A 14774-nucleotide genomic window follows, 5' to 3' on the forward strand; every position below is an offset into this window, starting at 1 on the left:
CCTCTATGAGGTGGATTGATTCAGTGACTGGGATAATCGGGATGGGAGTGTCAGAGACAGTGCGATTGGCACAGGACAGAGCAGAGTTTAGGGCTGTTGTCCATAGATAGGGTCGCTATGAGTCACAAGCGACTCGACGGCACATAACCACAACAACAACAAGTTCAGAGCCCTATTTTGAAACCATCAGTGTGAGACCAAAAAGATAATAATTACTCAAAACCACACATGAGAAGACAAGGGGCAGAAATCTAGGGTCCCTGGAAGACAAGGAAAGAGAATATTGACACACTGTGATAAATAGAAATAGAATTGATGTCACTGAACAATTTGTGTGGAAACCATCAAATGGGAACTAATTTACTGTGTAAACTTGCACAGGAAACTCAATAAAAACATTATTGAAAAGAAAAGAGAGAGAGAAAAAAATCTCATGGGCTCTCATGATTCAAGTGCAGCCGGTCAGGAGGCTGGCTCAGGACAGGGTGATGTGTTGGCTCATATGTGTGATCCACGGGCCAGGGACCATCGTGGTGGGAACATGCAACAGTGGTGGGAGTCCTCAGACACCAGTTCCAGGAAATTCTGAGCTTAATGCCCACAAGTACATGGTACATTTGTTTTCCCTGAGTTGTTTGTTTCATTGTGTGCTTTTAGACATCTGCAATTACTCTTGGTAATAAAAACAATATGAACTCAGTTGTGGAAAATAGAGAAAAGCACAAAAAGCAAGACAGGATCTACCTATAAGACCACAATTTTAGAGACAACCACTACTAACATCTTGAAGTATTATTTCTCCTCCTCTTTTGATTCCTGTGAGCACACATGATCATACTGAACAGATCTCTACTTCTTGTTTACTTTATTTAACAACTGGTGGTCATTTCTTGAAGCACAGTGGGTGTGTTTATCCTACCTTGGTTTTAATGGTTGTGTAATATCCTACCTTGAGGGTGGACCAGATCCTCACCCATTCCATGATGTGAGCGGAGTCCACACAACATAGCAGGCTTTTGTATGGAAAGTCCCTCCAGAGGTGAGGGCCTCACTCACCTCCTCATTTTCTATCTTGAGTGTGGCCAGTCTGGACTGCAGTTGGTGGTACCGCATTAACAATTCCGTCTGGACGGGCTGCTGAGCACTGACTTGGCACACCTGCAAAAACGACAGCCACCACCTGTGGTTACCTGCCGCTCTCACCCACCTGTGGAGAGCCAGGACAGGCACTAGCTTGCATATTCCTACCCACAGGTGAGGCTGAGTGACCCAGCCCAGTTCACACAGATGTGGTAAAGCAGGTGGAAACAAGGTTCTTTCTACCCCCCCAAAACATCATCTCACTGTTACAATGGTCACTCCTCCATCCTGATTTACATTGGTGTGCAGCACTTGAGGGTTTTCTAGGAGCTTACTAGAATCTCGTCTAGGGAAACCAGTTTGTTCATTTTGAGAAAGGAAACCCTGTCAAGAAAGCAAATGTCTGAAGGAAGCTAAGGGAAAGGTAGGAGGATGAGGAAAAATCAGTTAGGAGTTTCTAGATCAGGCAGGGAGATGCTTCAGAGTCACTGGTCAAAAAGTGTGCACTCCCATGCATTACCACATTGGTTGATGGGGTGAGGGGTGGAGGAGAGAAAAAAAAAATCCAAACGGAATACTGTTTCTCCAGCCTCAAAACTATTTCATCCAAGACTCTTTTGCCACCTGTGGCCTGAATCTGTTTGCCTGATTTCAGTCCCCCATTTTTCCTAGAATACAGCTGAGATTTTTCAGAGACAAGAGGGTTTCATCACTGATGGCAGTTATTTACTATTAAGTAGGCAAACAGGCCAGGCCATGGTCTTCTCAATTGTTTACTGTGCATCTTAGAGTTGTATAATGACTAAGGATAACAGAATAAGAATTGATGTCTTTGAGTTGTGATGCAGAAAAAAGTAATTAACTGACATGAACTGTCAAAAGATCAAAATAGATTTGACCTGGAGAGGGTGAAACCAGTTTGCTCTTTAGAAACAAAGATTTTGAAGCTCATTCTCATATACTTTGGACATGTGGCCAGGAGGGACCAGTACTTGGAGAAGGACATCACGGTTTGAAGGGTAGAGGGTCAGTGCCAAAGAGGAAGACCCTGGATGAGATGGACTGACAGTGACTGTGGTGATGGGTCAGGAGTGTCTGAGATGATGCTATTTTCATAGGGTCTCTATGAGTCATAGTAATTTGATAGCACATACAACAACAGGCAACAGGGTGTTGAAAATATTTAATGTTCTCCACTACTAAAAAAAGGCTGAAGGTTTGAGTCTATCCAGAAGGGTCTTGGAATAAAGTTGGCAATCTTCTGAAAGATTAGCCATTGTAAATTCTATGGCACAGAGCTCCACTCTGACACACTTGGGGTTTCCAGAAGTTGAGACAAACTTGACAGCAATTGTCAGAATGTTCAGGTCCAGATGATGATCTAGAAGTGATAAACAGGAAGGCAAAAATGATGGGTTGGTCAGAAGTAGTGAGAAGGAGACCTCCCTTTTGCAAATGAAAAGCAGATAGAGTCAACTGAGGAACACAGCAAGTACAATCTACTAGTAACTCAGTTCATCCCAAGAAACCCTGTATGTTGGAGTGTTTGTTCAGATCCTTGTGATATCCTGGAAAAACAAAGGGTAGAGGGCATTTGGCCATTAGCCCCAAAGTAACACATGCAAGTTCACTAGGAAGAAAGGTCCAATGATTTATATTTGATAATAAGTCAATGAAAATCTCAAGGATCACAATGGAATATTGTTTGCTATGATAAGGAGCTCAACTGTGGCCTCCACTACACTAGTGTGATTAAAGTCTGACAGACAAACCTTCTAGACAGGAAAGCCCTCAAAATACAAAGTGGCTACAATGCAAGCACACAACAGTTGTAAAGATGGCACATGGAAGAGCAGCGCTTTCTTCTGCTGTACTGGGGGTCTCTGTGAGTTGGCATAAACTTCATAGCAGCTGACAAGAACAAGGCCCTGCAATTCTGCAGGTGGAGGATTTGAGCTTGCAAGGTTAGCATGAAGATTAAGAGTGAACTCTTTGGCTAGGGAAGCCCAAAGACTGAACAGAATCCCAGGCATCTGGATAGACATCCTGCATCTGGTACCAGGGCTGGGGTTCTCTGTCACCTTGTGTTCCAGAATCACATTGAAGGGCAGGAGCAGCTGTAACACAGGGTGCTGGGAGAAGCATACCTCATCCCCCATGTGGGGCTGGAACTCAAACTTGAGCGGTGGGCAGAAGACCTGGTTATACATGTCCATGACTGTGTGCTTGTCGCTTCTGGAGTCCAGGTTGTCCACTGCATTCTCAATGACATCCAGACCCTCATGGCGTGAGGTCTCCAGGTTGTATTCAGCTGAGAGGTAGGTCCGGAAGGTGCGGGCCAGGCTGGCATGAAAGCCCAAGTCACAACACTTAGAAAGACAGAGAGAAAGGAGGTGAAGCACAGTGTAGAGACAGAGACTGCCAAGACCACTGTGTCAATCCCAGTGTGTTATGATCACTCCTGCCCAATTCCACAGGCAGAGGCCCTGGGGCACTCTGCACAAACAACATGAATCACCTCAGAGCCTTATATGGACCTGGAGATTCTGACGTGTGTATTTTCTGGTCCCTGAAGTCCACCACACCTTCTCCTTGGGTTCCATAAGCACCTACCTCTGCCTGGAATGTTCCCTCTTTTCTTGCCTCAAATGCTCTTTCTTTCAGGTTTCAGTATAGGGATCACCGCTTCTGGGAAGCCTTCCTCCGTGTTCTTCTTACTCAAAGTCATGGCTGGGTACCCCTCTACCTCTCACTCTGATACTTCTGACTGTACTGTAATTGCCTGTCAATGTATGCCCTTGAGTATCGGCCCCATGAGGCCAGAGATGTCCATTCTTGTCACTTCTACCTTCTAGCACCCAGTTCTAGTCCCAGTGATCAACAAATATTTGGCAAACGAATGAATGGAAGGACTTGAAATTGAAAAGGAAAGCAAAAATACAGGAAGGAGGCATTTAGAGGGCAGGCCAGGGCAGCTTCCTGTACCTTAAGATGGTGAGGGGGCTCCCACTGCAGTGATGGGGAAGGCAGTGACTTTCTGACATCCCCACAGGGTGCCTCAGGGTCAGAGGACAAAGGTCCAATAATCACGACTAAGCCTTTGGGTTTTTTAAAATCATATATTTTTAAAATTAATTTTAATGAACGTTTACAGAGACTTAGGGTTTCCATTCATTCATTGTTGCACTTTTCTCCCTGTCCACCCCATCCCTCCCAATTTGCTCTTCTCTTCGAAAAGTAAAATTCTTTAATTGTTATACAATCCTTCCCCCCAAGTCCACACACACTATTAAGCCTTTGTTGACAATCGACTGAGGCAGATCCCTGTCTGCCTGGAAGGGGAGATGAGAAATAGTCCTGAGTCCAATCCAGAGGACACAGAAGCTAAGCCCAAGCTAAGCTCAGTGTTTTCCCTGCGTGTCTGCTCTTGAGTGTATTATGTGAAAGGAGGAGTGTCAGTGTCTCTCCTCCTACTTGTCAAACGGTCCAATTCCTCCACGGATGTAAAGCTATTCTTGATGTAAGGACAATCTGTAGAATTCTGTCTAATTCACTAATTGCTTTCATGCAGCCATGTGTGTGTGTGTGTGTGTATGCAGCTAGATGACTGGATATGGAATGGACAGATATGAACAGCCAAACATCTCTTTTATCACACTGGGAAATCCCCTAAGGGCATCCATTGTGTTTTATCTCTGTATCCACAGAAATCTAAGGAAGGGTCTGGTGTTAGGAAGGACTTAGGTAGTGCATGCTGAAGATACAAATGTCTGACTTAAGCATGCAGAGCACCACAGAGCTCTCCCTCGCCTCTAAATTCCTCCATGTAGTAAAACCATAAGGTAAGACTGATCTCCAGGCTCCAAACCCTCACTGCTGTTCCCTCCCAGCAGGACTGTTCCAGAATGGAGACGTCTAGGAAACCCAGGGACAAAACTCAGCTCCTCCTTCAGTCCTTGAGTTTCCAGGCCACTCACGTCAATTAGATCTGAGACATCATGGATGTAGTATTTGCTTATAGCTGCATTGGTGGCTGCCAGATTCAGCAAGTAGTCATTCCGGGCCTTCGTGCATTTCAGCTTGTTCTCAGAATACTTTGCCTGCCTCTGGAAGAAGAAAAGAGATGTACGAGCTAAGCCATTGACACAAAGGAGTTGTGACTTCTTTTATGATGATTGCTTGTGAATCAACCCCATGCACACCGGGAATGCCTCCCAGTGCTAGGCAAGTACAATTTAGACCTTATTCTAAAAAAAAGCTCAGCTTACATTACACTGGACTGATAGGTAACATCATGATGGATGGAGGAAAGACTGAAACTGTCACTGATGTCACCTTACTTGGATCCACAATCAATACACCTGGTGCCAGCAGTCAGGAGATGAGGAGAGATATTATACTGAGAAGATCTGAAGTCAGAGATCTCCCTCAAATTATTGAGGAGTGATGATATTAGTTTGAAGACTAAGTTATGCTTGATTCAATCCACAGTCTTTATAATCACTTGCTATGCTTCTGAGAGCTGGTCAAATTAATAAAGATAACAGGAGAAGAACTGATGTCTCTAGACAAAGATTCTCACTACTGGACCAATTGGCAGCATCAGGATGGCTGGTGAAGAGATTGAGATTGTTAACTACTAGTCGGCTTGGCTCCATGGTCAACACTCTTGGCACCAGCAGCCAGGAAATTAAAAAAAATGTATTGTGATGGGAAAGTCTGCTGTCAGGGACCTCTCCAGGGTACTGAAGAGCAATGGTGTCTCTCTGGAGACTAGGGTGTGTCTGATACAGGCTATGGTCTTTGTAATCACTTGTTATGCATCAGAGAGTTGGACAATGACTAGGGAGGACAGAAGGAGAATTGACGCCTTTGAGCTGTGGTGCTGGAGAAGAATATTGAATATACCATCGACTGTCAAGAAAACAAACAGATTCATCCTGAAGAGGATTAAACAAGGCTGCTCCTTGGAGGCAAGTATTCTGGGGCTTTGTCTGACATACTTTGGACATGTTGTAAGGAGGGACCGGTCCTTGGAGAGAGACATCATGCTTGGGAGGGTGGAGGGGCGGCGTAGGAGGGGAAGACCCTCTATGAGGTGGATTGATTCAGTGACTGGGGTAATTGGGATGGGTGTGTCAGAGGCAGTGCAATTGGCACAGGATAGAGCAGGGTTTAGGGCTGTTGTACATAGGGTCACTATGAGTCGCAAGCGACTCGACGGCACATAACAACAGCAAATTTGTGGTCGTTGGAGAAGAATACTGAATATCCCATGGACTGTCAAAAGAACAAACTGATACATCTTAGAGAAAATGCAGTCAGAGTGCTCCTTGGTGGCAAAGATGATAAAACTTCATCTCACATATTTTGGGCATATTGCTAGGAGAGGCTATTCCTTTCAAAGGGACATCATGCTTTGGAAGGTGGAGGGACAGCAAAAGAGAGGCCCTCAATGAGATGGACTGAGACAGTGACTGCAGTAATGGTCTCAAGTATGTCAGAGACGATGAGGATGGCACGGGACAGGACAGAATTCAGCTCTGTTGTTCAGAGGATCCATATGAGTATAGTCAACTTTCTATGTTTATTGTTATAAATTGATCTCTGAGTAACGCTTTTGCTGTTCCAAAGATCCGGCTATGTTTTATTTTCTAAAAAAACCTTTTAATTACTCCCCCCCCTCTAGTTCTCCTCTCCTTGCTGTTGATTTCTTTATAGCTTTGGGAACTAAGAAGATGTTTTGTGGTATTTTGATGTTATATAATCTAGAGGCTTGTTTTGTGGTTTAACATACAGTCTATTCAAGAGAGTGTTCTATGTGCACTAGAGAAGAATACATATTTTACTTTTGTTGGGTGAAATGTTCTAGATATGTCAATGAGATCTAGTAAATTACACATATTGCTTAGTACTTTTGTATTATTATTTATTTAAAGAATTTTCTTTCTAGTCATTCTGTCCTTCATTAAAGGTAGTATAATGATGGTGGTATAACGAAGTCTCTTACGATCATTCTGAAGTAGTCTATTTCTCTCTTCAAATCTGTTAACATTTGATTTATGCATCTGATTGCCATTTGCTTGATATATTTTCTCCCCTTTGATTTTAAGCCTCTTTCTCCTTGTGTCTAAGATGTGCCTCTTGTAGACAGAATATCATGTAGATGAGCCTTGTTTTCTTATCCACTCTGCCACTCTTCTCTTGACTGCTTACATTTAATTCACTCACATTTAGTGTGATTATTGATAGATATGGGTCTATTACTGTAATTTTGTTGCATTCTGTTTTGTGATGTTGCTGGTATCTTTGTTCCACCTGCTTTTCTGTGCTGATTTAATTTTGCTGATAGCTTTTCTTATAACTTTATTTATTGATATTGTTTTGATTTTACTTAGTCTTTATGGTTTTCCTTTTGATAAGAAAGGTTACTAATTTTCTTGGAGGTTATCCTATAAATTTCTATTTTATTCCCAAGTCTACTTTATCTTGAAATCTCCTTTTACCCCTCTCTAGTTAGAAGGTTTGTAGCTAGATTTATTATTCTCTTTTTGCATTGCAATTGTCCTTATTTATGTGGACAATGCTAGTTATTTAAGCCTCTTGTTTTAGAGTCTACAAGACCTCGTGGAGGGCCCTTATATTTACAAATTGGTTGAGCTGTTGGGTCTGTAGTTCTCAGGCCTAATGTTATTATATTTTGGAGGACCATTCTTCTAAGATGTACAGCACTCTTCTGTAAATTTGCTGTACTGAGGCAATCTTTGTGCCATTGGGGAGTTAAATGCCATAACGGCTGCCCATCATGGACAGTGTTTGGTAGAGCTCCCAGTTTAAAACAAGTTTGGAAGCAGGAGTGGCATCCACTTCCTAAACCATATGCCCCTGGAAACTCTATGAACTTGGAGAAAGGACGGTAGTTATAGAAAGGTTTCAGATCTTTGGTTCATAGGGTCTCTGAGTAATTTTCAATTTGACGGCAATCAACAAAAACATACTTAATATCCATTTTGATTTTTTCTTTCTCCTCCGTTTTTATAATGACCTTTTGTTTTCTTCATGGATAATATCCTTGATATCATCCCACAACTCATTTGGTCTTTGATCATTGGCATTCAATGCCTTAAACCTATTCTTAAGATGATCATGAAATTCAGATAGAATTGATTCAAGATCATATCTTGGTTCCTGTGGGCTTATTTTAATTTTCTTCAGCCTTAATGTGTGTGTGTGTGTGTGTGTGTGTGTGTGTGTGTGTGTGTGTGTGTGTGTACCATCAAATCGGATCTGACTGGTAGAGAAGGAGATTGTCCCTCCTTCTCCAGCAGAGCATCTGGTGGATCCAAACCATGTACCTCTGGGATTGCAGTGCAGCTTCTTTCCATTAGGCCACCAAAGCTTTCCTTCAGCCTCAATTTGAACTTACACATGAGTCTGCCCCTGGCCTAGTTTTGACTGCTGATATTGAGCTTCTCCAATGACTTCTTCGATAAATGTAGTCAATATGTCTATGCAGCCCATCAGGTGAGATACATCTGTAAACTCATCATTTGTGTCTTTAAAAAAAAAGTATTTGTAATGAAGAAATCATTGTAAATACAAAATTCAATCATTCCATTTCCAGCCTCATTTCTATCACCAAGCCTGACTATACTGTTTCCTTCTTCACTGTTTCCTACTTTTGCATTCCAGTCACCAATTATCGTTAACACATTCTGAGTCAATTTCAGACTGCAAGCTTTGGTAAAAATTCTCAATTTCTTCCTCTTTGATTCTAGATGTAGGAGTGTATTTTGAATAATAGTCATGTTCACAGGTCTTCCTTGTATGCTTATGGATATTTTCCTATCACTCACCACATTGTATTTCAGGGCAGAACTTGAAATTGACTTTTTGACTATGACTTTTTGACTATGATTGCAACTGGAATGTTGAGAAGTCAAAATGAAAGAAAAACATGTTGAAGTGAAAGAGCTGAACAGATGATTTCAAAGGGAAGCTCAGGAGGAAAAATCAAAGTATTATAATGGAATGTGCAGAGAGCTGGAATTGGAGAATAGAAAGAGGAAAAACCTCGTTCTGCATATCTCAAGCTGAAAGAACTGAAAAACAAATTTAAGCCTTATGTTGAAATATTGAAAGATGCTACGGGCAATATATTGAATGACCCAAAACGCATCAAAAGAAGATGGAAGGAATACATGGAGTTACTGTGCCAGAAAGAATTGATTGACACTGAAAAATTCAAGAAGTACCATAAGACCAGAAGCAAATGGTAATTAAGGAGGAAGTAGAAGCTGTATTGAAGGCATTGGCAGAAAATAAGGCCCTAGGAATTGATGTGATACCATCTGAATTTTTAAATTAACAGATGCAGACTCGAATGCGCTCACCAGTCTATGCCAGGAAATTTTTGAGGACAGCTGTCTGGCCAACGGATTGGAAGAGGTCCATATTTGTTCCCATTCCCAAGAAAGGTGATCCAACTGATTGTGGAAACTACTGAACAATATTGTTGAAATCACATGGAAGCAAAATACTGCTAAAGATCATTTAAAAAAATGGCTGGAACAATACATAGATAGGAAAATGTCAGAAGTTCAATCAGGATTTAGAAGAGGCCGTGGCACCAAGGATATCATTGCTGATGTTAGATGGATCCTGGTTAGAAGTAAGGAATATCAGAAGAATGTATAGTTGTGCTTTATTGACTATGCAAAGGCATTTGACTCTGTGGACCATAACAAGTTGTGGCTAACATTCAGAAGAATGGGAATCCCAGAGCACTTAATTGTGCTCATGAGGAACCTACATCTGGACCAGAAGGTGGTTGTGCAAATGGAGGAGGGGAGCACTGCATGGTTTGGAATTGGGAAAGGAGTGTGCAAGGGTTGTATTCTCTCTTCATACTTATTCAATCTGTATTCTGAGCAAATTATCCAAGAAGCTGGACACTATGAAGAGGAGTATGGCATTAGGATTGAAGGAAGACTCATCAATAACATGTGTTATGCAGATGACACATGCTTGCTTGCTGAAAGTGAGGAGAACTTGAAGCCCTTCTTGCAGCAGATCAAGGAATGCAGCCTGTAGTATGAATTTCATCTCAATGTCAGGAAAACAAAGATTCTTACTACTGGACTGATAATCAGTTTCATGATAAATGGAGAGGAGATTTAGACTGTCAACAGCTTTATCTTCTTGGATCCACAAGTAACACTCTTGGTACCAGCAGTTAGGAAATAAGGAGACGTATTACACTGGGAAAATCTGCGATTAGGGACCTCTCCAAATTATTGAGGAGTAATGATGTTAGTTTGAAGACTAAGGTATGCTGATTCAGGCTATGGTCTTTCTGATTACATGCTATGCATCTGAGCGCTAGACAATGAATAAGGATGACAGAAAAAGAATTGATGCCTTTGAACTGTAGTGTTGGAGAAGAGCACTGAACACCTCATGGATGTCCAAGAAAACAAACAGATATATTTTGGAGAAGGTGCAGCTAGAGTGCTCTTTGAAAGCAAGAATGAGGCTTTACCTCACATACTTGGGGCATGTTGCTGGAAGGTACTAGTCCTTGAACGAGGACATGAAGCTGAGAAGGGTGGAGGGTTGGTGAAGGAGAGAAAAAACCTCAACCAGGTGAATTGACATGGTGACTGCTGCAAAGGGCTCTTGTGTGTCAGGAAGTATGAGGATGGCACAGGATAGAACAGGGTTCAGATCTTTTGTTCATAGCATTGCTATAAGTCGTACTTCACTCAGTGGCACCTAACAGTAACAACAAAATGCTTAATATACTTTGTGTGATTCTATGTCTGAGTCTATTTCTGAATGATGTTACCATGTGTATGATTTCAGCTTATTGTCTGCCCTTTTTTACTTTCAGTGCAGAGAGTTTTCTTTAGGATTTCTTGTAAGATTTGTGTTTTTTTCACACAATCTCTTAGTTTCTGTTTATCTGGAAATGTTCTAATTTCACCTTCTTATTTGATGGATGGTTTTATTAAATAAAGAATTCTTGATCGGGAATTTTTTTATATTGGTTTTCATTCAATCATCCAAACATTTTGTTTTGTAAAAGTAATTATAATTGATAAGTGTTTTTATTACAACTGCTCATCAAATCTTCACTATATCAGGGAGCTCTGCTGCCCTAGGGGCAAGAAGCAGTGCTGCAATGCCAAAGGCGTGCGGGTCGAATCCACTAGATGCTCTGCTGGATAAGGAGGGGTAATTCCCTCCTGTGCCAGTTGAATCCAATTTGATGGTACATAATGATAAAAGTAATAAAAAATAACTATAATAATTTAAAAAATTTTAAAAAATCCTCACTATACATTGCCTTTACCTTCACCCTGTTTATCTAGCCACTAATTGCTGCTTCCCTCTCCCTCCTTTCTTATCTCTGTCAACCCTCCATGATTGTTTCTATTCATGTGAAAATGTTTCTTCTGTTTTTAAGATTTCAGTTAATCAATCGTGTGTATTTTGTTCCATATCATTAATTACAATACACACAATGTCTGATTGTCCATTCATTCAACATGGTCTTTACTTACTCCAATTGTCTTATCCAATCATTTTCTATTCTTCTCCATCCTCTTCTCCTCATAATCATACTTGATTGAAATCTCTCTAGATGTAAACCTTTTTCTAGTTTTGTTGTTTTTGTTTTATAACAGTGGCCTTATAAAGTATTTGTCCTTTTGTGACTGACTTATTTCACTGAGAATAATGTCCTCTGGACTCATTCATGTTGTGTATTGTTTCACAGTTCTTAATTTCTTTTTAATGTACCATTAAGTCGAGTAGGACTCATAGTGACCCTATGAACAAAAGATCTGAACATAGTCCTGTCCTGTGCCATCCTCACACTTCCTGACATGCAAGAGCCCATTGCAGCAATCACCTTGTCAATCCACCTGTTGAGGATCTTCCTCTCCTTTGCTGACCCACTACCCTTCGCAATAGCACCTCCTAGCAATATGTCTAAAGTATGTGAGGTGAAGCCATATCATTTTTGCCTCTAGAGAACACTTTGGCTGAACCCTCTCCAAGATATAGCTATTCTTTTCCTTGTCTGTCACTGTGATGTTCAATGCTCTTTTCCAACACCACAGCTCAAAGGTATCAATTATTTTCCTGTCATTCTTATTCATTGTCCAGGTCTCAGATTCATAGCTAGTAATAGGAAAGACTATGGCCTGAATCAAATGCACCTTAGTCCTCAAACTGACATCACTACTTCTGATAGGAGAAGAGCTTCTGGGTGCTGCATAGTATTCCATTGTGTGAATGTACCACAATTTCTCAGTCCATTCAGTTGTAGTTGGACATTTGGGCTGTTTTCATGACTAAAACCACTGGCAATAAGAGAGATGAAACTCAAAACCACAATGAGATACCGTCTTATCCTAGTAGCAGTTACAAAGTTTAGCAGGGCAGCAAGCAATAAATGTTGGAGAGGATGTGGAGAGATAGGAACTTCATACACTATTGGTGGGATTGTAAAATGGTACAACTACTCTGGAAGACAGTTTGGCATTTCCTCAAAAAGTTGAACACAGAAACTGTGTATGACCCAGCCATTCCATTACTAAGATTATGCCCCAAGGAAATGAGAACTGAGTCACAAATGGAGATCTGTACACCAATGTTCACAGCAGCGTTACTCACCATCACAAGATCGTGGAAACAGCTCAAAAGTCCAACTACACCTGAATGGATTGAGTTCTTATGCATTTTTGTTGAGTTTCTTTCTAGCCATTTTGTCCTTTATCAAGAGTGGAGTAGTGAAATATTCTACTATTATTGTGCAGTTTTATACTGCTTTCTTCAAATCTGTAAGATTTTAGTTTATTTTTCAGCTTTATCCTTTGGTGCATAAAAATTAATTATAGTCATGTCATCTTGTTAGATTGATCCTTTATTCATTATATAATGTCCTTGCATGTCTCTTATGCTGGTTTTTATCTTAAAGTTTAGGTTATTATTGCCACTCCTGCTTATTAGAAATTGCCTTTTGCTAGATAAATGTTTTGCAATCTTTGATTTTCAATCTATCTATATCCTCTTGTGTTGTCTCTTGTGTTGTTGCTGCTGTGTGCCATTAAATTGAAACCCATAGCTGACCTGCGAGTTAGTTTGCAGAGGCAGTAGACTGCCTGAAAGAAAATTACCCATCCTTCTCCCATGGAGCAGTTTGTGGTTTTGAATTGTGTGCCTTTGGGATTGCAGTTCACCTTCTTAGTCTAGTTTTCTTATCCATTCTACTACTCTTTCACTAAACTGGTGCGTTTAATCCAGCTATATTTAATGTAATTATTGAAAGGCAAAATTTTATTGCTGCCATTTTGTGGTATTCTTTTTTGTGGTATTGCTGAGTACTCTGTTCACTCTACTCCTCTGTACTCTCTCTGTGTAAAGAAGTCTTTTACTATTTCTTCTAAGAGTATTCATGTTTTCACAAATCCTTTTAATTTCTGTTTTTCGAGAATGTCCTAATTTCACGGTCATATTTGATGAGCAGTTTTGCTGGGTACAGGATCCACATATGGCAGTTGCTTTCTTTCAGAGTTTTACATATGCCACCCCATCAACTTCCTGCTGGTATGGCTGAGAAATTGGAGCTTATTCTTACTGGTTCCCCTTTGTATGTAACTTCATTTTTCTTGAGCTGCTTTTAGCATTTTACAGTTCTCTTTAGTTTTGGAGAATTTGTTTAAGATATGTCCTGGTGTTTTTCTTTTAGTGCTGCTGTTAGAAGCAGGAGTAGCATCCACTACCTAAACAACATTCCTCTGGAAACTCTATGAATTTTGATAAACAATAGTTATAGAATAGCTTCAGGCGTTTTGTTCACAGGGTTGCTATGAGTCATGCTCGACTTGATGACAATCAACAACAACAATAACAATCCTATTTCAGTTTTGCTCAGTCTCTTGAGTATATATTTTCTAATATTTCACCATACCTGGAAAGTTTTTTTCCAGTAAATCTTCACAATTTTCTCCATGTTTTTCTTTGCTTCTTTAATAGGGCCATGGGTGAACACAGGACTAGGCTGCTAGGTCAACCTCAAATGTGGCTAACTAGGGTGGGGCCCTGAAGTTGTAGAACCACAAGTGTCACATGAGACTGCTAGGTTGTTGCCAGTTGTGATGTGTGGCAGACCTAGTGATGAGCACAGGCTGGACATTTGTCAAGTGCCCCCACAGTAAAATCAGTCAATGTTTGCTGTGGTCTTGAAGTCACAGGGCCATGGAGTGGCAGGGGCATGATGCAAGGGTGATAGGCTGATGTTAGGCATGATGGATAATAGGATCACTAATGGGCTTGGTCTGTGGGCTAGGGGATTTCTGTCTTTTACAGTAATGCCAGTCTCTATTTTTTATTTTACATTTTTATTTATTCGGTGTTACACAGTTTCTTTTCTTCCCTTCCTTTCCCCAGGTATTTGTTGGGGTTTTGTTTGTTTGTTTGTGGGCTGGCTTTTTTTTTACATTTTTATTAAATCTTATTAATTTTAATGAACATTTACAGAGATTTTGGATTTCCATTCATTCATTGTTGAACTATTTTCTCTACCCCCCCGTTCGTTCCTCTTTTTTATTCCCCCTTGAAAGTCCGTTTTAATTGTCCCATTGCCACAGTGCTTGTCAAAGCCAGTTCTGATTAATCTCCTTTGT

The 14774-nt window shown here is 40.8% G+C and overlaps 1 protein-coding gene across 2 annotated transcripts in view; it reads right to left on the reverse strand.

The window, feature by feature from the left end:
• SRGAP3 (SLIT-ROBO Rho GTPase activating protein 3) overlaps nt 1–14774 on the reverse strand; it is a 448964-nt gene that overhangs the window by 121739 nt on the left and 312451 nt on the right. For both annotated transcript variants that reach the window (XM_006888900.1, XM_006888901.1), the window contains exons 6-8: nt 5058–5186; nt 3228–3449; nt 1057–1158 (exon numbers count right to left, since the gene is read on the reverse strand). In XM_006888900.1, the coding sequence (XP_006888962.1) occupies nt 1057–1158; nt 3228–3449; nt 5058–5186 (453 nt within the window). The remainder of the gene's footprint in view (nt 1–1056; nt 1159–3227; nt 3450–5057; nt 5187–14774) is intronic.

Source organism: Elephantulus edwardii, unplaced genomic scaffold, assembly GCF_000299155.1.
Source record: "Elephantulus edwardii isolate Elephantulus edwardi_28Jun2011 unplaced genomic scaffold, EleEdw1.0 scaffold00073, whole genome shotgun sequence".
Taxonomy (NCBI): domain Eukaryota; kingdom Metazoa; phylum Chordata; class Mammalia; order Macroscelidea; family Macroscelididae; genus Elephantulus; species Elephantulus edwardii.